The 24,345-nt window shown below is 36.9% G+C and overlaps 2 protein-coding genes across 5 annotated transcripts in view; both read left to right on the top strand.

Annotated features, from left to right (window-relative positions):
• The window catches only part of AKAP8 (A-kinase anchoring protein 8), a 56,646-nt gene extending 46,131 nt beyond the window's left edge, over nucleotides 1-10,515 (top strand). For all 3 annotated transcript variants that reach the window (XM_012542365.3, XM_003760964.2, XM_031947935.1), the window contains 5 exons: nucleotides 6,122-6,263; nucleotides 6,739-6,832; nucleotides 7,208-7,338; nucleotides 8,374-8,469; nucleotides 9,755-10,515. In XM_012542365.3, the coding sequence (XP_012397819.1) occupies nucleotides 6,122-6,263; nucleotides 6,739-6,832; nucleotides 7,208-7,338; nucleotides 8,374-8,469; nucleotides 9,755-10,186 (895 nt within the window). In that variant the 3' untranslated portion in view covers nucleotides 10,187-10,515. The remainder of the gene's footprint in view (nucleotides 1-6,121; nucleotides 6,264-6,738; nucleotides 6,833-7,207; nucleotides 7,339-8,373; nucleotides 8,470-9,754) is intronic.
• An 8,514-nt stretch (nucleotides 10,516-19,029) lies between these two features.
• Nucleotides 19,030-24,345, top strand: part of BRD4 (bromodomain containing 4) — a 153,292-nt gene continuing 147,976 nt past the window's right edge. The window contains exon 1 of one of the 2 annotated variants that reach the window (XM_031947924.1): nucleotides 19,030-19,366. The gene's annotated coding sequence lies outside the window, so the exon portion shown is untranslated. Of the gene's footprint in view, nucleotides 19,367-20,194; nucleotides 20,244-24,345 lie in introns of those variants that run through there. The other variant, XM_031947925.1, reaches the window with a different exon arrangement.

Here is a 24,345-nt window from a genome sequence, read left to right as displayed (position 1 = left end):
ATGCCTACATGAAAAATGGCCATGTATTAGGACATATAAATCTCAGTTATTTGCAGAAAGCAAGAAATAGTAAATTCATCCTTTTAAAATTATATTGCAACAAGAATTACTTTCAATAAACATTAAAAATTAATTGGAAACAAAATAATCCTAAAGAATGAGAGTCAAAGAATTAATCAGTAATTAAAGAGAATGACAACAATGAGACAACCTGCCAAAATTTATTGAATGCAGCCAAAGTACTTGTTTGGGAAAATTTTACAACTTTAAATTCTTATATTGATAAAAGAGAGAATAAGAAATTTCTTATGAAAAAGAAGTAAAAAAAATACAAGTTAAAAATCAATTGAAGACTAAATTGGAAATTCTGCAAATTAAAGAACAGGTTAAAAAATTAAAATGTTGAACTAAAATTTTAAAACTGGTTTTATGGGAGGAGAAATAAGATATATATAAACCATTGTTAATTTGACTTAAAAAATTACCTACATCAAAAATGAAAAAAGTAAATTCATCAATGAAAAAATTCTGAATGAAATGGATAAATATTTATAAAAATATAAATTGTCCAGATTTGCAGAAGAGGAAATAAAATATTTCAGTAACTAGATAGAAAGAGAAAATGAACAAGTCATTAATGAATTCCCTAAGGAAAATCCCAAGGACTAGATGGATTCACAAGTAATTTTTATCTAGCATCCCTAATAAAGAACAATTAGTTCCCGTGTTGTATGAACTATGTCTCTTCATTTCTCAAATACATGGAGAACTGAATCAAGTTTATAAAACCACGAGTAGTCATAAAACTGCAGTTGATCAATGGTCAAAGGATATAAACAGTTTTAAGATAAAATCAAAGCTATGCATAATCATAAGAAAAATCCTCTAAAGGACTACTGATTAGAGAAATGCAAATGAAAACAACTCTGATGTTACTACCCATCGTTTTTCAGATTGGTTAATATTTTTAGAAAAACAAAGTGACTAATGTTGGAGAAGATGTGGAAAAATTGGCACAGTTAAGGGAGTGAAGAGATTCAAACATTTTCGAGAGCAATTTGGGATTATACCTAAAGGACTATAAAACTGCATAGATTTTGACCCATACAAACTACTACTAGGTGTGTATCCCAAAGAGATAAAAAAAAAAAAGAGAACCAATTTGCATAAAAATATATGTAGCAGCCCTTTTCGTAGTGACAAATAATTGGAAATTGATGGGGAAATGCTGAACAAGTCATATTATTGTAGAGGGCTGAAACTATTGAGTTGATGCCCTGAGGTCAGGACTGCCGAGCACGTGAGGCTAACTACTAATGGGACAATACTCTATGGGCATATGCTTGGAAAATGGTTCTTCCCACTATCCTGTGCTGGCTCAATGATTGATGTATACATAAGACTGTAGGAGGAACTAAAGGGTGGAGTAAGACTAGCCAGGGTCACACTTTGGCAGAAGAAGAGGGCGGAGGTTGTGGAGATTCTGTTTCCATCCTGTTCAATCCTGCCTCTAAAGACTAAGGACTTTTGCTTATCCTGACTCAGGCTGATTAAAGAGTATTCATAGATGTCATCAGTCTGCCAAAGTTGTCCATCAAACAAATGAACAAGATATAGGGGGAAGAAAAGAAAGGCATATAGGAGGTCACTTTAGAGGCTGCTCTTGACTAGATGATGGGATTTAGCTAAGAATCTAATAAAGTAGATTGAGAAAGGTCTGAATCATGGAAATCAAGGGAAAGCAGTATGAATAAAACCTGGAAAGAAGAGACTGTACAGAAGGAAGTGAGAAGTGTCCCATGTAAAGAAATCAAGAAGGACCATAATTGAGACATAGCCAGAAGATCATAATGATGAAGAGATGATTGAAGACTGTGCAGTTTCAGCCAGATAATGTAGAAGTACTACTTGTGAGGGTTTAGACTAGGGAGAAGAAAGTATGACATGTATGTGTAGACTTGAGCCATAAAAGGGATGAGGATAGGCTAGCCAAAGATGGAAACGTTTATGGGAAATAGTCGTAGAGTGATTCAGAATGATAGTGGGGACAGTTTTCTAGAAAATTGAAAATTTTAGTAATCAAGGACACATTACAGTTTTTGTCTTGGCAAGGAGAAGGGCCAAGGGCCATTTATTTGAAACCAGAGTGAAGAAAGAGATAATGGAGTCTGAGTGACTGCAATGAGGAGCTGCTTTGGGTAAATTGTCTCCTTTTTCTGTGATGTATGAGATGAAGTTCTTAGTTTAAGATTATTGGTATGGTTTACTGTTGGAGGCTTGAGAGATTTGAAGAAACAGTAGCAGTTTTGGAACAATTTCTGCAGAAAGTGGGAGAGTATTAGAATATTATACTTGCAGAAGAAATTAGAATCTAGTTAAAATTAGATAATAAAATTGTAGTGGGGAAGAGTATGGCCAGTGAAGAACTGTTAGTGTGAGAAAGAACTGAGTGGTGCCAGGAATGGAGTTTATGATGAATGTGTCAACAGAGTTAAGATTGTAAGCAATAGGGAAAGATGGAGTGAAAAAAGTATGATCAGATAAGTGCATTTCAAAGTTCATGAGCCTAGAAATGGAACATTTGTGAGTAATAACATCGGGGTGTGACCGTCACTACCTGGGTGGAAAATTAGATCGTAGAAATGGAGTACAATATGATTTTTTAGGAGCTATTGATTTGTATGTTAAATTCCCCTATCAGGCAAGGAGATAGGGGAGAGAGACTGCAAACCAGACACCTAAATCATTAAAAAGCATAGAATAATGATCCTTATAAGGGCTCTTAAGTTTAACTTGAGGTTCTGAATTGGATGATAAATTTGGATAGTAACTTCTAGTATGAAGGTGGTTGTGCTGGGAGAGTGAGCAGAAATGGTAATAAGAAATAGAAAGTAGTTCTGTTTTCCCACTGGTGACTGATTTGAGGGATATGATAGAAAAGAAAAAGGGAAAATGCTTTTCTTAGGAGCTGCCATGTCAGAGTAAGGGTTAGAAGATGGAAGGAGGAAGAAAGATGTTTAAGATGAAAGTCTGTTGTACTTGGAGCAGGAATCACTTCCACATCATTTTTCATCTGGCATATTGAAGCCAAGGAGAGAAATTAAGAGGCCATTGCAATCTCTCCTCTTGCTGCCTTTTTTCCACATAGCTGTCTGATTGTTTTGTTTTGTTTGACAACAGTATTGCAATTTCTGTATTTTTGGATTCATTTGATTCATAGTAAACATTTTCCCAGGCTTTTTTCTTTTCTTTTCTTTTCTTTTTTTTTTTTTTTTAAGATTTCTTTTAAGCAACAAATTTTGGGATTTTGTTTTATTACCAGATCTGTCACTCTTTTTCATTTTTGTGGATTGTTTAATCCATTCATACTTAAAATTATGAAAGTTAAGTTTATAGTTTCCTCTATTTGTCTCTAAAATGTCCTCCCCCCCCCCCCTTTAAACACAGTACAATGTCTCTTCAGTTATTATTCTCACCTCAAGCTCCCTTATCCCACCTTGTTTTGCTTTTAGATTTGTCTATGCCTTTTACTAAAAAGAATTTATTATCCTTATTCTTATTTTTTCCCCCTTTATGTGTATTATACACTTTTATTCTTTGATTCATGGTGGTTTATTCTTTTTTTTTTAATTTCTGTATTCATATTGGAATTAAAGCTCCAAAGGTAGCTACTTTGGGTTCCTCCTAGTTTCTACATTAGCCTTCTAGATCGTGTCCACCAATTCCCTTTTTTCTTTTGTGTCTCACTTAGAAATAACTATCACTCTGCTATCTCCTCCCACCACTGAAACAAGATTTCTGCATTTTTTCCCCCCTTTCAATACCTCCCTTTGGATAACAGTTTTTTACCCCCATTTTTAGACTTTAGATTCATAAGATATTCTTTACTTTCTTTCTCCCCCTATAGTTGTATGTATCCTCTCATTATATAATTTAGTCCCAGCAAAAACAAAAAAAACATTGATTCATTTGTAGGTGAGATATTTTGAGAGATTCATGATATTTCAGGTCTTTTTTTCCAGAATCAGTCACTTCTTATTGAATGTCTGAACGTTAATCCTTGTATTTTGAAGAAAAGACAATCTAATCTTAATGGTTTCCTTTGTTGTTGTTAGTTGCTATATTTGTTTATCTTTTTTGTATTTCTTTATTTTAAAAGCAGAGTTATTTCTTCAGGTTTGCCTGTTTAGTAAACATTTCTTTAGATTCATACTTGAAGTATAGGTCAATTTGAGCTTCTTTGATCTTTGGGATACATTTCATCCCCTCTTGCCCTATCTGTAGAGTGCTTTACAATAGTTTTTATATTATTTGAATTTCTTTTCCTTTGTATTTGAAAGTCTTTTTTTGAAGGTTACTTCTTGAATTTATAGCATAGGGTTTTTCCCTTTCATGGAGACAATCTGTGTATTCTTTCAATTTTATTTGTTCAGAAATTCCTCTTGGACTGGACCTTAAAACTGTCTTCACATCCCTTGGTCTCTGTCCCAAATGATTTCTGGGGTAACAGAACAAGGCCCAGCCTGATGTTGGGCTGTTTTCCCTCAAGCTTAGTGGAGTGCTACACAACATGCCCTAGTTTAATTAAACTGTGTTTCAGTTTTGACTTACTTAACTTTGTTGTGGCTCCACAGTGCTGCCTTGCTGCTCTCAAGACCTGAACAGGCTTTTGCTTTTTAGATTTGTCACTTTTGAGGGAGGTGGTGTGGAGAGTTGATGACATTTGCAAGTCCTCAGATTGACTTGTGCAGTCTTGCTGCTGCCATGCATGGTGGGTGATGTGACCGGTGTGTTAGCAGATGTTCATTAAATGGTTAATCTCATTTAAATTTCTTAGTGTCTTAGTCTATCAAGACAGCTGAATTTGAGTTATCTCTTGTATACAGTTCTTATTTTGTAGAGGTTTGAGAGATCTTGAGGATTGGAGAAAATGTCTTAAGTTTCTTTCTTGTTGTTCTTGTGATCTGGAAATCCCCTTTTGTGTTTATTTTCTGGACACTTATGTATGTATGTGGTTCTTTGCTCAATTAAAATGTAAATTGTGGGGGTTATTGGCTGCTAATTTCCTTTTTGACTGTATCCCAAGTACCTAATGTAATGCTCAATACACATCAGGTACTAATGCTTGATTGGTATAACCACTATGGAAAAGGAAAAGGATGGTCAGGGACATATTGTGCTTTGGGGAATGGAAGGGAAATCCAGGTGTTCTTGGTTGTCAGAACATGGAAGGAGCACAAGAGAAATAAGTCTAAGATGAAGGAAAGGAAAGTATTGAAAGGGGATTCCAAAGATTGAAATGGGATTGGACTCTTTGGCATACTCACTTGAGGGTGTGCCAGAGTAAGAAAGAAGCCTTCTAATAGGAGAGATCTAGTCCTGTTTATAAATAGTGAGGAAAAGAGCTGTTAGAAGAGTAAAGATGATATTCTAGAGCTAAAGTGGAAGTTTGGAATAGTTGGAAAAGTATGTTAGGGAAGAATAGAAGAATCTTGGAACAGCTCAGTTGAAAAATTAGTTGAACTTTGTAACTACTTTTTCCACTAGTTCTTAGTAACAGAAGAGTTAGAATGAGCAACTTATTATGCCAAGGGATAATCAGAATGTCAAGAATGCTTTAAGTATATAATATTCTCAATGTACTGGGGTTTTTTGTTTGTTTTTTGCTTTTTATCCCATTTGCTAGGAGTGAAAAACTAAGGTAAAGAAATGTCACTTTTGAAATCAGTATCACAATCCATCAACAAAGGTGGGACTTAGAAGTTGGTTTCCCGTTCTCCTTCTTTACCCAGGTCATTATGATGTGTATGCATTCAAACTGAAGAAATTATTGAATTCAAGAAAATTCAGTTAGATGCTGTGGGGAGAAGGGGGTGTAGAAAAATAAGACACTGTCTATAGTGTCAGGCAGCTTCAATTATGCTGTTGAAGGGGCCCCAAATTTTAGCATTCATAAAGTAATTTATCCCCTTACAACTATCCAGAGATCTTCATAGATTCTTCAGCTCCTCTTAATGGAGTGGCCTTATAGTCCTAATATTTATATCTTGCCAGTATAGGAAGAAAATTCAACTATTGACAGGCTCATTACTATGTTTAATATTTTTTTATTCTATTTTAGGATTCAATTTGCCTGTTCTATATGCAAGTTTCGCAGTTTTAAAGATGAAGAAATCCATAAGCACCTACAGAGCAAGTTCCATAAAGATACACTGCGTTTTATTGGTACCAAACTGCCTGACAAGACAGTGGAGTTCTTACAGGTGAGGTGTAACATAGAGGTTCATCCGATGATTGTTGATGCCAAAAAATTGTTTGAATGTTTGTCTCCATTTTGTAAATGCCAGAAAGGGGGCAGAAAGAAAAAAATTAATTTTGTGTCCTAAATCTTAAATCTTTTCCAAGTAGCCAAATGACCTGAAAGAACAAAACCTGCCTTTGATTTTGCTTTTTTAGGAAACCATCATGTTTAATGTAAATATTTAAGCTAGGGTTTTAACTTGGCATTCTCCATCTGAGTATTGGGTTGTTGTTTTTTTTTTTTTTTTTCATATTCTGATAACTGTTTCAGTATGTTTTTTTTTTGTTTTGTTTTTAATTTACAAATGTGATTATGAAACAGTCCACAGATAAGACTTTGCCAGACTGCTGGACATAGAGGTGGTGTGAAAGCCTTTGAATGAAGCTGTTCTTTTATACACAATTGCCCTTTCCCCCTTTGTCTTCCAACCTTTCTAGGAATACATTGTGAACAGGAATAAGAAAATAGAGAAGCGTCGTCAGGAATTGACTGAGAAGGAAAGCGTAAAGCAGAAACCAGACCCTTTCAAAGGTGAGTTGAGAGAGAGGCTTTAGTGAAAGTGGAGATAGATCCATATATGGATCATAACATCTAGCATGCTCTGAAATTTTTTGTTAACCTCAATACAGATAAAGTGAATTTAAAAGGCTGGAAAAAAAACATACAAGCAACTGTAGAGAAAATTTGTTTATTTTCCAAAGCTCTTTTGAGAAACTAAAAGAGTACTTTTTTTACATGAAATAATTTTAATTAATGTTCTTTAGGTGGCATCAAGAAGCTTAATGCGAAAGATGGATAGAAAGTGAAAGGGTTAGAAATTTCATGTGGCATTAGATCCCTATAAATGAATAACTCTAAACACATAATCAGTGATTAAATAACCCTAACCCTCATTTGGATTTACAGGAATTGGCCAGGAACACTTTTTTAAGAGAATTGAAGCTGCACATTGTATGGCTTGTGACATGTTAATTCCTGCCCAGCACCATCTTCTTCAGCGACATCTTTATTCTGCCGACCACAATCACAACCGCCGCGTAAGTGCTTCCCTGCCCTATTCTGAAATCATTTATTGTGGTGTAGAAGGTATAAGTTGATGATAATCTTGATTCGTGTGGCATAACTCTCACTATCAAAACATCTTGTGGTTATTTTGAGGAATTATGTTGGAAGGGAGCTTTTATTTTTCAAAATTAACCTTGTCATTTGAAGTTGATATTTTATAGAAGCTTGGTTGAAAATTTGTAAGGTTGAGGTTTTTCCTAATGTAAAGTTAATAGATTCCTTACCATCTTCTGGTAATACGTAATCTGACCTAAGGCATGTTGTATGCTGTTTCTAAAGGCAGAGACCCCTATTTAGTTTTTGTTGTGTATTTGCAGCACACAGCATGGCACTTCACAGAGCTGACCTTGGACAGTACAGATTCCTAACATCCCTCCATGACTTGATTACCTAAGAACTTCCACTCTCACCTCTTCTTCCATGCCCATGTAAACAAGAAAAATCTAACCAGCAGAGGTTAAACAACTTGCTTGAGCATATGTAAGGATTTGAACCCAGGTCTTCTGACTAGAAGGCCAGTGCTCATATCACCATGCCCATCCAAATAAATTGTACTGCTTCTTTGCTCTGGAGAAGAATGATTATTTTGTTTGTTGGTTGTTTGATTTTAGATAATATAGCTAATAGTTGTATAGTGCCTATTAGAACCAAAGAATTGTGTGCAGTTTGACCCAATAATCCTGGGAGGTTAGTGTTTGAGGGGATAATATTTATCCCCATTTAACAGATGTGTTAACTGAGGTAAGCAGAGATGAAGTGACTTGCTCTCAGGATCATACTTAAGTGAATAAGATTTGATTTTAATACAAGATTTCATGATTCCAGTCCTAGTACTATATAAGACTTGTTATGTCATTAATATATTGATTTCCTAGTGAGAAGATTGCCTCTATCAATGCAGATCAGAATGTCTGTAATCTAGATTTTTTACAGCAGGTCTATAATATAGTTTCCTTTTCCTCAGTGAAAGTTTTCCAAAAGTAATCCATCTTTGCTTTCCTCTGTAGCTTGCTGCTGAACAATTCAAGAAAACAAGTCTGCATGTGGCCAAGAGTGTCTTGAACAATAGACATATAGTGAAAATGCTTGAAAAATACCTTAAGGTTTGTGGTTGGGGGTAGGGGAAGACATGTCAGTGGGTAAGACGAATTTTTTGAAAAGAGAAACATTGTGGACTTGCCCACAATGCAATATTTGGTAATTTTTGTATTTTCTAGAAAGATGTTATCTATCTGGGTTTTAGATGTGCACAAGTGTAGTAAGTTATGTGATTCATGCAGATCTTAGGGACTCACTGAGGGAACATTATTTTTATATATGTTTATAACATGTTTACTAAAAAAACAACTATCTGGAAAGTATATCCATGAAAATGTGTTAATCTATATTCCATTCCATGATTTTTAAGGTAATCCTTTTAAAAATTCTCAGACTACTCTGGGTAGATGGCTTATCTTTTAGTTCCAAAGTATCCCACTTCTTCACTTTGTTAAATTCCCAATAATTTTGAAATTTAGACGACACAGACTTTCAAAGAGTTTGCTTTTATGGAAAAGAAAAGCTCAAAGAACACATGGTCACTTGAATGACCATCTTGACAAATAATGTTTACTGGGAAATTTAGAGTCTTTTCAATGAAAGTCCAGTTTTTGCAGTTTGAAGAATTAAGACTTCCTTGTTTCTGTATCCTTCAGGTATTAAAGTATGGACTCATTTCTTGTCAATAATTCCTAGAGTCCTTTAAGTATGGTGAAGCATTTGTGTGGATGCCATAGGATGTGTAAAAATAATGACTCAAATCAGATTCAGAATTGAGCCTTTAAGTGGAAAGTTTCCTTCAAATTTAGGACCAGAACATGAAGTTACAAAGAAAACTTGTTTTTAGAATCTTTATACTTCCTATAATTTGAGAACAAAAGTCTCCAAGTCTATTCATAAGGCCCATAATGTCTTGATCTTTGTTATTAAAGACAAGTGGATGATACAAATCTATCCATGAAACCATTAGGTATAGGTTTTTGTAATTTTTTCCCTAATATCACTTATCTATTTCCTCTTGTTTTTCTGGAAAGTTATATAATTCACAAGAAGTGGTTCAGATTTTTTTTGGGAGGGAGAGGAGATAGAGTTGATATATGTTTACAAAACTGTTATTGGGGGGAAAGTTCTTTTCTCTAATGTAACTGCTTTAACAAATATGGTCTTGCTTGGATTGTGTGTTATTCTAGTTCATGTGTTTTAGAAAGTAATATCTCAAAATTTGAAGTGTTTCTAACTAGATTCACTAGCTTAAACCCAATCATGATTATTTTAAAGGTCTAGATTTCTAGCTGTTCTTCCTGTTGTACTTCCTATGACAGGTCACAATGTTTTTATTAATTCACCAAGGGTGAAGATCCTTTCACAGATGAAATAGTGGATCCAGATGTTGAAGGAGATGAAGACAGAGAAGAGACTGCTGAAGAGGTTGTTACAGCAGTGTTAGCAGAGGTCATTGCTGCAGCAGTCAGGGAAGTTGATGGAGAAGAAGCAATAATAGCACCGCAAGAGAACAGTGAAGTGAGGACCAAAGGACAAAGCACTGTTGATACTAGTGAGTCTAGAAATGGTGATATTTCCAGCGAGTCATTGGAAAAAGAAATAGTCAGCAAAACAACATGTGATAATGGGAATACATGTGTAGGAACCAGCAATGATACCAGTCAGAACAGAGAACTAGATCAAGAAGGAGACAGCATGGGATCTGTCAGTGCTCAAGAAAAAGAAGCCAACGTAGAAAACTTTGGTGCAGAATCAGAAGATGAGATTGTGGTAGAATAAGTTTATTTTTTGTTTTTTTTTTGTGTATGTGTGAAGATGATTTATTGGGCACTATTATAGAATCCGTGGATGTTTTTTCTTTGGATGCAACATTCAAGTATGTTGCTGGAAGACATGGGATTTCAGAGGAAGGAACCTATCAGGGCTGTTTCCTTGGTGTATTCTGTAGATTTGCTTAGTTATGCTATGCTTTCTACATCCTTTTGTTTTAGGTTGAAGATTGCACAAAGTTGTACATTTCTTAAGAAATAATAAAACTGTAGTTCTCCTTTTGATCTTCAATTAAAAAGCATCGTTTCAAAATAAAACTTGATAGTTTCCTCACTAAATACAGCTCCTGATGTGTTCATTTTTTTTTCTAAACACTTTTCTTTTCCCACTGCTTTTATTACTCTCATTGAACGAAAAAGAAAAATCTTATCACAAATATGCATAATCCAAAGCAAAATAATTCCCCACATGGGCTATTATATCCAAACATGTGTCTCTTAATGGGTTTCTCTGGTAGGAAATAAGTGGCATTTTAAGTCCTCTGGACTTGGGGTTTATCATTGTATTGCTCAAAGTTCTAAAGTTCTTCAAAAAGTGGTTTTTTTCCATGTCATTTTTATGATTTAAATTGATCTGTTTGTGCTCCCTTCACTCTGCATCTTTTTATAGATTCTGAAACTCATCATTTCTTTGGCAAAACAATATTCCATTACATTTACATACCATAATTTATGTGGTCATATCAATTGGCACCTCCATTAAGTTTTATTTTTGGCTATTATGAAAAGAACTGTTATAAACTGTTTTCGTACAAATGGATCATTTTTTTCTGTTCTTTTGAGAGATTTATTTATGAGAGATTCTATCAGTTTGAAAGCAGAAATTAAAAATCAACCAATTGTCAAATTCATCTTTTTTGACCAAATCTGGGAATCAAATCCAGAACTATTAATCTTATGTAAATTTTGAAATGAATAAACATTTAGAATTATTTTTGCACATTGGAAAAATTACCAGAGTTGTAAGATGTTCTGACTGCCTGGCATGAAAACTTTCCAAATAATTACTGAACTTATAAATCATAAAAGAAGGGAGGTAAAATGATTGATTAGTAATGACCATAGAATGTATGAATAGAAAGTGATCCTTGTTCTTGTGTAGTTTATCATCTAATTGGAGAAATAAGGAAACAAGTGACAAGTTAAACAATATAAAAGATAAATAATTATTCAGTAAGCAAGAAGTGGAAATACTAGATTTCTATTAATTTTTCCTTAATACTTTATACCATAAGAAAAGATTAGTCCCCATGGTTTTATCAAGAAAAATATCTGGATCCACAGCAATACAAAAGCAAATCCTGGAGTTGCAAATATCTGTGAAAAACAATAGGTAACAATGGTTTCCTTACCAGTAAACTGTCTCACTTTTAACCTTTGGAGGTTAGTTGTTTTTTTGTCCCAAGTTAGGAACTTCTTTGGGTATGGGAGATGGCCTGTTATGATGGAAAGGACTATGGATTCAAATCTTGCCTTTGGTACTTATTGTGTGACTATGGTCAAGTTAATTAATCCAATTAAGTCTGTTTCTTAGTAGGAATAATGCTAAGAACTACCCATCTCATAGGGCAGTGAAAGCTGAAGAGTTATATAAATGTAAATTATTACTATTGATACTAAACAGTTACTTAACCTATAGTGCAAGATTTCTCAAATGTTTCATGTAATGTTTTGTATTAGAAGAGTTGTATGAGAAGTTTTTTCATGCTAGTTATATACTAATATTCAACATTTAAAATGAAGATATGTATTGCATTTTTTTAGTGTGAATTATTCCATTATGCTATAAAATTTCTCTCACCCCTATAGCCTGTCATTCCAAAGGCATTCCTATTCTTAGCTTATTATTTATGTACTCTCTCATATTTCAAGTTTAGAAATATTCTGTGGCCAATTCTGTTTGGAAAGCATTGCTTGAGGATCTCTCTAAATTACTGCATAACTTTCTAGTGGGATCACCCAAGGACAATCTGGATGTAAGGAATGCATAAATGGGTTTTCAAAGTCTGGATGATAATAAATGGGGAATAACCCTTGTATGATCCAAGTTATTGATAAGTTTCATCTCTAGATAGGAATGGCTGTCTTATTTATAATCTTTCTCTAAAGATGCATATATGTATGAGTCTTCTCTGACTAGAAATTGAAAGTAGAGATAGCATCTGTTGTGAAGGAAGTAAAGAACAAATGCATTGAAGGGCATATAATAGAAATATAATTAAATATGTATCAAGCTTAGTATTAGTTACATGTTTTATTTGAGCTACAGATCTTACTGGCAGTTCTATCACAATGGAGTTAAGTTAAAGTAGATAATAAAAGTAAATAATGATATTGGAAGGTCAGAATTAGTTGAGTTTTGGCCACTGGAAAACCAGGCTAAGTGAATTTGTATTTCAGTTTGTTTACATTCAGATCTCCATGTCACTTTGTAGTCATCTCTATACCATCTACCTATACCCCATTTCTAGCACCCCTTTATAGTTTTATCTTCTCTTGTAGAATGCAAGTTCTCTGAGAGCAGTCTTGTTTTTCAGCTGCAGCATTTAGCGTAGTGCCTGGTATGTGGTACGTGGTCAGTAAATCCTTTATTAATGTTGTATTTATCTACTAAGAAAAAGTCTTTATAGTGTATTCTGAATAAATTGTCCATATAATTTTAAGTCAATTCAGAAACATGTATAAAACACTGTACACTGGGTATAAATACAATTAAAAATGCTAGTTAATGCTCTCAGAAAAAATATATTTAACTGGGGGAAACAGATACATGAAACTAAGTTGGGAGTAACAGAGGAAGAAGGCAGAGCACATGCTCTAGGAAAACCTGAGAAGTATTTCAGCTGGAGATTTGGGGAAGGTACCAACCTGGAATTAGGCCTCAACAGGAGAATTAAGAAGTTGGAGATCAAAGTGAATACACACAGATTGGGTGGCAAATGCAAAGAGATTTCATTATGCTTATACATTCACCAAAAATTCCTGATTTTAATAAGTGTTAATAACTGAGAAAATTAATGTTCTATTGTCTTCATATCTTTAGAACTCTTCCCTTGAACCTTCATTTTACAAACTGTTCTAAGATGCTAGGCTGCCCTTTAAAGCACGTTTAAACATGTTCTCTTCCAAATTCTGTGTTTTAAGATTACTTCAGCTATCATATACCAAAACTGAATACAACTATCTAATTCAAACTTTCATTACTGAATGCATTAATATGTATTTAGAATGTACAAAAAACATTATTTGGTAAGGGCTGCGGACACACAAAAAAAGACATTACTACTCTATTGGGGCTCACATTCTAGTAGGGGAGACAACACACATAAAAGGTTTCTGCTAGAAAAACTTGAAAAGACTTACATGAATTGATGCTGAATGAAGTAAGCAGAAGCAGGAGAACATTGTACACAGTAACAGCAATTTTTCGATGACCAATTATAATAGACTTAGCTCTTTTCTCAGCAATACATTGATCCAAGACAATTCCAAAAGATTTGTGATGGAAAATACCATCCACATGAAGAGAAAGAACTGGAGTCTGAAAGCAGATCAAAATATACTATTTTCACTTATTAATTTTTTTCCTTGTAATTTTTCCTTTTTCTGATTCACAATAAGACTAATATGGAAATGTGTTTAACATAATTGTACATGAATTACCTTGCTTGCTATCTTTGAGAGGGAAAAAATCTGGAACTCAAGATCTTACAAAAATGAATGTTGAAAACTATGTGTATTGGGGAAAAAATGCTATTCAATGCAAAAATAAAATGTTTCTGCTGCAAGACAGAAACATCCCTTAGTCTTTGTTTTGTTTTGTTTTAGGGGAAGACAGCTAGGTGGCACATAGATAGAGCACCAGCCCTGAAGTCAGGAGGACCCGAGTTCAAATGTGGCCTCACATACCACTTGTTAGCTGTGTGATCCTGGGCAATTCACAACCCCAATTGCCTAAACAAACAAAAGCATCCCTTAGTCTTTATGTTGCAACAACTTGTAGTAAAGTAAAATCTTCAATGTTCCCACCAATTAAATTTCATCAATTTCTGACGCTGAGCTATTTGACACTACCAAGGATTCCATTAAGATCTCTCCCTTTGGGTTTTCAGTCATTCTGTCACCACCAGTACAAACAAGTCCAAGATCTATCTGCAAAGGGATCATTTTTCAGGATGATGACTGTTCTATCCAACAGCACTGCTGTTCCCAAGGCCCTTGGGTTCAGGGGTCTGGACTGTCTTCATTACGCCTAAGAAAGTGGCCAAAGTGATAGTTTTACTTTTCTACCACATGCCACTTTCTATATTGTTCTCAGAGTGTCCTGCTGCTTCAGTTAAGCTGGCTTTTGGTAGGAATGACTTAACATCTTCCTTCTCCACAGGGACCACTTCCCAAATTGTGGCCATAAGGCACATCACATATCATTCTACTCTCAGGGAAAACTTAGAATCCAGTGGGAAAATGTAGATAGCCAGACTGTGGTAGAGAACATGGCATCTTCTGTTGGAAGTCAAGATATGTGCCTAAAGAATTCCCAGTAACATGATTCCCACGTGTCACAAGATCAAGCTTTTTGATTTTTAATTTTGATTTATCTGCTCATTGTTCACAGTCATTCCTCATAGTCCATTCTGACCATGAATATCTAAAGAAACAGATCATCATAAAGAACCAATATGGCTTTGTCACAGAAAATGCAAACTTTTCCTTTTCTGCACACAATTACTAAACTATAGACTAGAGAAATGCCATAGATATTACATAGGTTTTTGCAAAAAGTACTCAATAAAGTATATCATGATATTCTTGTGAAAAAGAAAAAGAAATGTGTGTTGGAGCATATTATGATTAGATATTTTACAAACTCTTTTAATGGCCTAATTGAAAGAGTAGTTGTTTATGCTCTAATGGAATGGAATGTTCAGATCTGCCTATGTGCAAAATGATCTAGTACATTTATTTACTTGTCTCCATCTTTTGTATACATTGTTGTATACTTGTCTCCATTGTTGTATACAATATATTGAGTTACATACAAGTCTACCCACATTTCACTGGGTGCTATATATGTATCAATCTTTATAGTGCAATAATGTTCCTTTATATTCATATATCATAGTTTTTAAGCTCTTCTGCAATCCCTTGGTTTATTTCCTTTTAATTTGTTTGGGGAATGGCTCAGTCTCGCAGGTTAGTGTCAATTACCTCTAGAGAAAACAACAAATATTTTATACAAAGAATCCTCCCTGTCCCCCAGCATTAAAAATTTTCTTTTGATCCTCAACGTATTATTTTCATTTGTATTAAAGTTCTTACATTGTATATCAGCAGAATGGTTTTGTCTTTTATGCTCTTCCTTTTTCTTTAGTGTAACCTTTTAATACTTAGATATTTTTTATCCATTTGGAACTAGTATGTGGAATCAAGTACAGTATGTAACATAAGGATACTATTTTTCATCAGACCTATTTCCAGTTTTCTAAGTAGTTTTTAATTCAAAAACAAGAAAGGTCAATTCATGAACGACTGGTTCGTCAACCTATGTTGGATATATGTGATCACAACTTTTAAATATATTCATAAACCATCCCTCTACTGTGCTTAGAAATTTTACCAGGAATGGAAGCCATGCCAACTAACTTATAATCTTTATTCATTTCTTTAAAAAAATAAAAAAAGAAAAATGTTTCCAATAATGACTCAATAATTACATCTGCCAATTCTCAAAACTGATCTTGGGGACCAGCCCTCTATTACTTATTTTATCTGGTCCATACTAGGCAAAGGATCGTTCTGTTTGACAAAGCAGAAGGAAAGGAAAAGTTGATAAGCTGGTAACTCTTCTGCATAACCCAATCATCTTGCCAATTGTTTTTGACAAGTTTTACTTCTACCCTGTCTTGATATTGGGACAAGTAGTACTTATCTTTCAGAATCCTGCCATAATTCTTAGTATTTCTTAGTAGCCTGCTTTTGTCTTTATCTTTTCTTATTAACAAACTTAAGTTGGTGGGCAAGATCACTGTTCATCCACATCCGGTTTTTGTCTTCAGAATTTCTTTCATATGTTATTTAGTTCTGGATGTCAAAATTTAAGAAAGACATTAACAAGCTGAAGAGATCCAAGATAAGGATAACCAGCTGGGAGAAAAGCCTAAAATCTATGGTACACACAGAGATCCTACCTTCTGCAAGAAATCTTTCATCTTCCTTTAATGCTAATTTATGCCTTCTAATATTATCTCTAATTTATTTTGCATATATATTGGTGCACAGTGGTTTATAGTTAATACAAGTTAATAAACATTTATTAAGCACCTATTACTACCAGACACATTGATAATAAGTGGGGATACAGAAAGAAGTAAAGACCTTCTTTATTCTCAAGGAAGTCACAATCTAATGAGGGCAATAAGCACATATGTATAAATGAGCTATACAGAGGAAAATAGGAAATTAGGAGAGCTAATTAGTGAGACTAAGAAAGGCTTCCTTGTAGAAAATGGGATTTTAGGTGGGACTTAAGTCAGGGGCAGAGATGAGGAGGGAGTGCATTCTAAAAACAGGGAACAAATGGTGATCCAGAGAAAATAACCAGAGCCCAGAGATAGAATGTTTTGTTCATAGGATAGCAAGGATGCCAAGGTCAGGCTATAACAGAGTACACTGAGAGGTAAATAAGGTGTAAGAATAATGTAAAAATAGGAGGGGACTGAGTTATAAGTGGATTTGAATGCCCAACAGAAATTATTGTATCCTGGAGGCAATAGGGAGCCACAGGAGTTTGAGAAGAGAAATGACATGGTCAGATTTATACTTTAGAAAAATCACTTTAGTGGTTGAATGGAGGGTGTATTGGAGTGGGGAGAGGTTTGAGGCAGATAGACTCAAAAGCATGCTTTCCCAATAGTCCAGGCATGAAATAATGAGAGGCTCCACCATAGTGGTAACAGTATCAGAGGAAAGGGGTATGTATATTCTAGAGATATTACAAAGGTGAAATTGACAGACCTTAGCAACAGATACATGTCAGGGGACAGAAATAGTGAAGAATGCAGGATAACTCCTAGGTTGTGGACAGGGAAACTGGGGCTAGATGAAGAGTAGGGGGGAGGGGGAGCAACATAACCTGTTCACTTTGGATTTGATGATTCAGACATCCCTGTAGTCTTGGCATTACAGCTTGTCTATACATTAAGTTGTGAGGTTCTTGGGGGCAAGGCACAAAGCAAGCCATTTAATTTGATTTGACCTGATCTCAAGCAGTTTTTCTGGTTATTGAAAAATCTGTTCCAAAGTAGTTTTCATCCTTTGGAAATTATATTTGATTTCCTTTGGATAAATAACCTTATAGCATCTATAAAGCACAATTACTGTGAAGTCCCCCATCACTGTTTTTAATTATGCTTTCACACAAAGCTTATGATGTTTCAAAATTCATCCAAACCACTTCTGTTTTTGTCTCCCTTGATTTTAATTCAAATAAATGCTTCACACTTCTTCCTCCATCTCTTTCACTGCTAAGTTTCCTCACGGGGTGTGGGGGGGTGGGTGTGGGTGTATTTACAAAATACCATTTCCCCTACTCTATTTCTATCCACAAAAAGCAAAAATCTTTTCCAAATTCAATTAATATCATTTCTAATACAATGCTGAGAAGAATCCCAGTAGCTAGTAGTACTTCCTCACCACTTCCCCATATCTTCCTCCCCTTTCCTATTTCCTTTCATTTCTCTCTCATTTTCCTATCTCCTCTCTCTATTCTCTTCATCTCTTTTCTCCCTCTGTATTCTCTCCTTCCCTTTCCCCTCTCAAATATTTGTCAAGTAATGTGTTTGAAACAGATTAAGGAGAAAATGTTTTCATGTTAAATTTCAATTTACTAAAATTTAAAAACTAATTAAAATTCCACTCTGATTCTCTCTCTCCCCCCCCCCCCCCCCCTTAATCTCTTTTGCCTTATACACCTACCAGGTCTCTTCTTCTCCCCTCCTCTTCCCTATCCCCCACCTACTGTTCAAAGAACTGCTTTTCTCCTCCATCCTTTCTTGATACTTTTCTTCAATTCTCTTCTTTTCCCTCTTCTGACTTCATTCTTCTTTTTCATTTCTCTTTTTTATTTCGTCTTCCTCATTTCTTCCCTGGATCCCTTTTTTCCTATCCTCTTTCATTTCATTCTCCCTTTCTCTTAAATTTCTCTCAGAATGTCTCTTCCTACTCTTCCCCTTCTAATTCTTCCTTACTCCTTTCCCATTCTCTATCCATTCTTTTCCTTCTCCAGCTTAACCTTCCTTTCTTTGTACCCCTTTTTCTTCCTCCCTCTTTCCTCTTCCCCTTTTCTTCCCTCCCTCCCACCTTTCCTTCCTGTCCTTCAGTTCGTTCCTTGCTCTCTCCTTTCTCTTCCTCCTCCTTTTCTTTTTCCTCTTCCCTTCTCTCTTCCTGTTCTTCCTTTCCCTCCCTTCTGCTGATCTTCCTCTTTCCTTCCTCTTCGTCCTTAGTTCCAGGTCTTCCCTCGTGTCCCTTCACCACTTCCCTTCTCCTCTCTCGCGGCTGTTTTGAACCCGCCCTTTGGGTTTTCTGGGTTTTTTAGTTCTTCACTCATTCCTTCCCAGCAGGGCAGAGTCTCATATCCGCTGAAAGGGCCTTAAGCTCGCACCTTCTTTCACTCGCCACTTCCCTCCCTTCTTCCTTCCCTCTGCGCGCGGAATCAGGAGTCGATGCGCAGTCAGTCGATTGCGGACGCGACAGAGAACAGTTGTGCGAGGGCAGCGTGAAGCGCGCCCTGGAGGGGTCCGCGTCTTGAGAGGGGCGTGGCCAAATGAAGCGGAGACGTGCGCGTAAGCGAGTACGTACGTCGTGACGGCAGAGCGCTGGCGGCGGCGGCGGCGGCGGCGGCGGAGCTGTTTGTTCTGTGCTCCTGCTCCCGAGAGCTGAAACAGCGGCTCCCGGAGATACCCGTGGAGTTGGGGGGACCGGGCCTGGGCCCGGGCCCTGTGTGTGCAAGTAGAGGCGGCAGCAGCGGCGGCTCCTGGGCACCGCGCTCCTCGGCCGCGGGGCTGGGCCCCGGCGCCGTGCAGCTCGGAGGAGGCGGCGGCAGAGGCGGCGGCAGTGTGCGGCCTAGTCCCAGGTGAGGCGAATGTGTCTGTCCTTCAGGGAGGGAGGCACGTACCGACGACTGAAGGACGGCGCGCGGGAAACAGGCAGGCGGGGAGCTACGACCAGGCCGCTAAGCTCAGCTGGGTCTGGCCAGGAAGCGGTCCCGAGTGATTGGGGGGGGAGGCTGTCGGATTCTAGACATTTACTTACGCCTCCTGCCAACGTAACCTGCATTGCGTAATAGGACTAGTGCGCCAAACACACCTACGCCATCTGCGCAGCGCCGCCGAGGGGCGGGGGGACGCGGGCGGGGGGGAGATAGGGGAAGCCTGGGACGCCGCACGGGCAGGGGGGAACCGGGAGACCCTCTTACTCAGTGAGTTTCATTCTAGGCTCTCTGCCGCCGCACGGCATACCTCCATAACGGGAGTGCTTGAACCCCGCTATGTCCTCTGCGCAGCGGGTCGGGCTCGGGGGTTACTCTGCGCCGCCTGCGCACAGCCGCCCGGGACGGGCCCTGCGCCGTTGGCGTAAGGGGAGGTCTCCCCGCTCGTCGCTGCGCCGTTGGCGTAAGCTGCGTCTCCTCCCCCTCTCTCCCTCCCTCCATCTCTGCTCGCCGCCGTTGGCGCACGTGAGGGGGGACCTCCGCCCGGGTCTGCGCCGGCCGCGTAGGACGGGGGAGGGTGCGTGTCTGTGCTGGAAGCTCGGGGGCCGGTCTAGGGGCGCGGAGAACGCCGGACCCAAGTTCTGGAGAGGGAGGGGGACAGGGGGCGGGCTGAGATTGATGGCACTTCCTGCCTCCGCCATTTTGTAAAGTGAGCAGGAGGAAGCAGCGGCGGCCGCTGTGACTGTGGCTGTGCTGCAGCGGGAGGCGCCCAGCCGGGAACAGCCTCCGTCTGCTGCCCTGGGTGAGCGGCAGTGACGGGGCCGGGGGAGGGTAATGGCCCGGTTTGGCCCCTCTCCCCCCACACCTTCATCCCCGCGGCATCTGCTTGAGGCCCAGCCCTCCTTGGGTAGGGCCTTGGCCTTGGTTCTCCCATTCCCTGGGCCCGAGGTCTTCTTCCTTCTCTGCAGATCCCTCACGTGGGCTTAGGGATCCGCGATGCCCTTCGCGGGATATAGGCGAACACCTAGGCCAGGACATGGGTGGGCTGTGCGGGCCGGCCTCCGATGCCGGAGCCGAGTCAGCTTGACCTCCCATCCCTTTTACGATGGATGCGCTTTCCCTGGATCTCTTAATTTCCACTTATCCTTTTGGAATGCTTATTCCAGGTGGAGAGAGGGGCCTTCGGGTTTCGCTGGACTTGGAGGGGTGGGAAAAAATGTATTCCCAAAGATGAAATTTCTGGAATGGGAGAGTGTTTTGGGGACCCGTGACAAGCCTCTGTTCGGTTCCTTGTTGCAAGGCATTTAATTTTGTTTGGCAGTTGTAAGTGCTTATGTTTCTACAATTAGGTTGTGACTGTTTTTATGAATCATCAAAAGAAAAGGAGACTCTTAAAGAAATTTCTTTTACTTAAAATGGAATCCAGGCTTTTGTGAACTGAGAAATTATCTTTTGATTTTGAGGACATAGTAAATACTTTAAGGCTAGTGAGTCATTTGTCTTTCCTAAATGGTTCTGTGATTAACTGAAGTCCAGTTTGCTTATAACCATGACTTTTTTGTGGTGGCTGTTTTTAAAGTGAAATTTTTTGGTACAGTCTACTTATTTTTTTTAGAATTTATAAAGGGCCTAGAATTAGGCTGCTTAGGTTGCTTTGCTTTATATTTTTGTCAGTTAAAATATATCTAATATCAGTAGTATCTGATGTCTTTAGAATGGGAACTACTTTTTTTTTTTTTTAGATTTGTTAAGATTTGCTTTATAAAAAAGTTTTTTGGAAAAGTAGATTGATGAGTTCATTATTCTCTCCTGTACTGAATATTGTTGTGGTGGACTAACAATAGCAATAGGGATTCTGCTCAAATTCTGAAAAATCATATAGTTTTTTATTTAAAACAATGGTTTTTGAATGACAATTCAGATAATCTGTATTTGAATGTTTTAATGTTATAAATTGCAACTTTTTTATTTTAAGCTTGAGAACGGCCTAAATATTTCCCAAAAAGAATGGACAGATTGATAAATTGAATAATGCATATGGAAAGGAGAATACTAAATTCTAGACTTTGAATGAAATTTTAGTGAAAAATAAACATTAAATGTTTTCTTTGGGTGCAAACCAGCCTTGTTTTGTCTCTGAGGTTCTGTGAATAAAACTTAAGATTAGTCCCTGCTTTTTGAGAAATACTTAAATTGTGATCTGTATTTTAAAGTATCTTTAGAATATCTTTGTCATTAACCATTCTTTCAGATTTATAGTTGGGTATGGTAATTAGTTAATAGTTGTAATTGTACTTTTAATTATTAAATAAGCGAGATGTTAGTGAATTATCCTAAGGGTATTTAAAAAAAACAAACTTGATTCTTAAAGGATCTTCTATGCATTAGCAATGGTGATTTTTCTTCAAGTTATATTTATACTATAGGAGAAAAAAATGCAGTATTAAATTCTCCAATTATGATGGTTTTAGTTGCTGAATCATTTGCAAGAATAAATTACACAAATTTTCATTGTAGTCTTAGAAATAGCAAAGCAAAAATTGTATCTCGGTGAAACTTGTAGGTCTGTCTTTTACTGATTGTTCCATGTTTTCAAATATAATTGTTATAATTAAGGTGATGAAAATATGTTTTTTTAAATTTGAAATTAGTCATTCTTTGAAGGAGTAAGGTGTGGATAACTCTCTTTATGCGCCCCAAACGCATATTTTGACAATAATGGAAAGAGTGAATGTGGAATCTGAATACTTGAATTTGAACTGAACCTACTTATATCACCTTGAGCATGTAATTTCTTCATCAGTAAAGGTGCTAAGGGTGGATGACCTTTTCTAGCTCTACTTATCTTTTGCTTATCATCTAGAGATTCTTTCATATCTCAGCATTTCCTAAATGGGAAGACAAGACATCCAGAAGTTATAATGCAAAATGAAATAAAATACAAGTGGCTAGTGTTCCATCTTGAAAGAATTTAATTTAGGGATAAAGTATCAGTATTGGTCATTCAGTACAACATAGATCTTGTGATCAAAATATTTTTGAGGTTGTCTGCGCCAGATTATATTTCAGATTTTAGTTTGATTTTTACCGTTCATTTTCCATTTAGGAATTTGAGTATTCAATGTGGATTTTAGACTTCTTTTTACTTGTATAGAGGGGGAAAGTATTTTCCAAAGATAAATGGGTAGTCTGTAGTTGCAGATTGACTAAAGTAATTTTTCTTTTTCATTTGATGTACAGTCCAGAAAACTACCTTGAGTTCCATGCAGACAGGAGAGTTTGCTTGGAATAGGACAAAAAGCTTGAATTTAAATTGTATTTGATTTGTATTGTATTGAATTTAAAAGTAATATGCCAATTACTACTTAGTTCAAACAACCGTTTAAAATGAATATGGTAAATCTTAACACTGATTACCTTACTGATTTATGAAGAAAATAGAAAGGGAACGTGGTGGAATGTATAGAATGAATACTAAACCTAGGATCATGTAGAATTGGTCTGAAATATTACTGTTGAGAATGGGCAGGTAATCTTTCTTAGCTCTTAGTAAAGGAGGAAAATAATACTACTCTCCACTACCTAACAGTTGTAAAGGTCAAAACAGAGAATATATCAAAATGCTTTTGGGATTCTAATCAATCAATAAATATTTATTATGTGTTTACTATGTGTCAGGTATTGTGTTAAACATTGGAAATACAAAAAGGGGCAAAAGGATAGTCCCTGCACTCTAGGAGCTCATTCCCCACCTACCCAACCCATCCTTACTCCAAGTTCTTCCCTCTACTGTTGAGAAAGAAACTATTATCTTTCCATCCCCCAAGTTTACAGCTTTAGAGTTTTTCTTTCCCCTTCCTCTCCATACTCCAACACATTTCCAGTCCTTGTTGATCCTACCTTTACTCCAACAATGCTTCTTAACTCATTTTGTGTCATGATACTCTTGAATTTTGGTGAACCTGTAGATCTCTTCTCAAAAAAAAAAAATGTGTTTTGTTTTTTTTTAAAGCATCAAGTATTTCGGACGTTGTAAAGGAGGTAAATTACATTGGGGTATTAAATAAAAAACAGGTTCAGGTTAAGACTCACTTTACATTTCTTCAGTACTATTTTATTTTTTCAAATAAATGTAAGGATAGCCTTCAACACTCATCCCTGCAAGACCTTGTGCTCCAAATTTTTCTCCCTCCCTTACGTCACAACCTCCCTAAACTCCCCCAAGACAGTAATCAACCAATACAGGTTAAATACATTAAGCAAATAGGTTAAATACAGCAATTCTCCAACTTCACATTTCTTGTACTTCCACACTATCCCTGTCCTTTGTAATTTTGGTATTCATTACTGCTTAAATGAATTACTACTATAACTTATTTGTCCCCTGCTTCTACTGTCACCCCAGATCTGTTTTCACACAGTTTGCCAAATATTTCCTAAAACACAAACTTTATCTCTTGCTATTTAATGGTTCCCACTTTCTTCTAGGATAAAATATAACTGCCTCAATCTGGCCTTTAAAGCTTATTTCAGTTTTTCTTCCACCTAACTTTCCAATCATTTTTGATTTTGCATATCATGTTAATCCTATTGGGATAATATCTTTCAATTAATCAGCAAGTGTCTATTCATTATTTATATGCCAGTCACTATGCTTAACACTGAGGTTAAACAAAGACCCCCCCCCAAAAAAAAATGGAACTGTTTCACGCTTATGTAGCTTACAGCCTATTTTGAGAGATATCCATTATAAATTTGAAGAATGAATCTGAAACATAAGGTTGCTAAAATACAAAGTAGTTGAGAGAGAACACTAGTTATTGGGAGAACTCTGGAAAGACATCTTAAGGTGGTGGTAGAGCTTTGTGTTATAGACACAGTGGTCTAACTAGATGAGATCAGAA

The sequence above is a fragment of the Sarcophilus harrisii genome, chromosome 1 (assembly GCF_902635505.1).
Source record: "Sarcophilus harrisii chromosome 1, mSarHar1.11, whole genome shotgun sequence".
Taxonomy (NCBI): domain Eukaryota; kingdom Metazoa; phylum Chordata; class Mammalia; order Dasyuromorphia; family Dasyuridae; genus Sarcophilus; species Sarcophilus harrisii.
The sequence above is the reverse complement of the archived record's forward strand: the minus strand, read 5'-3'. Positions and strand labels throughout refer to the sequence as shown.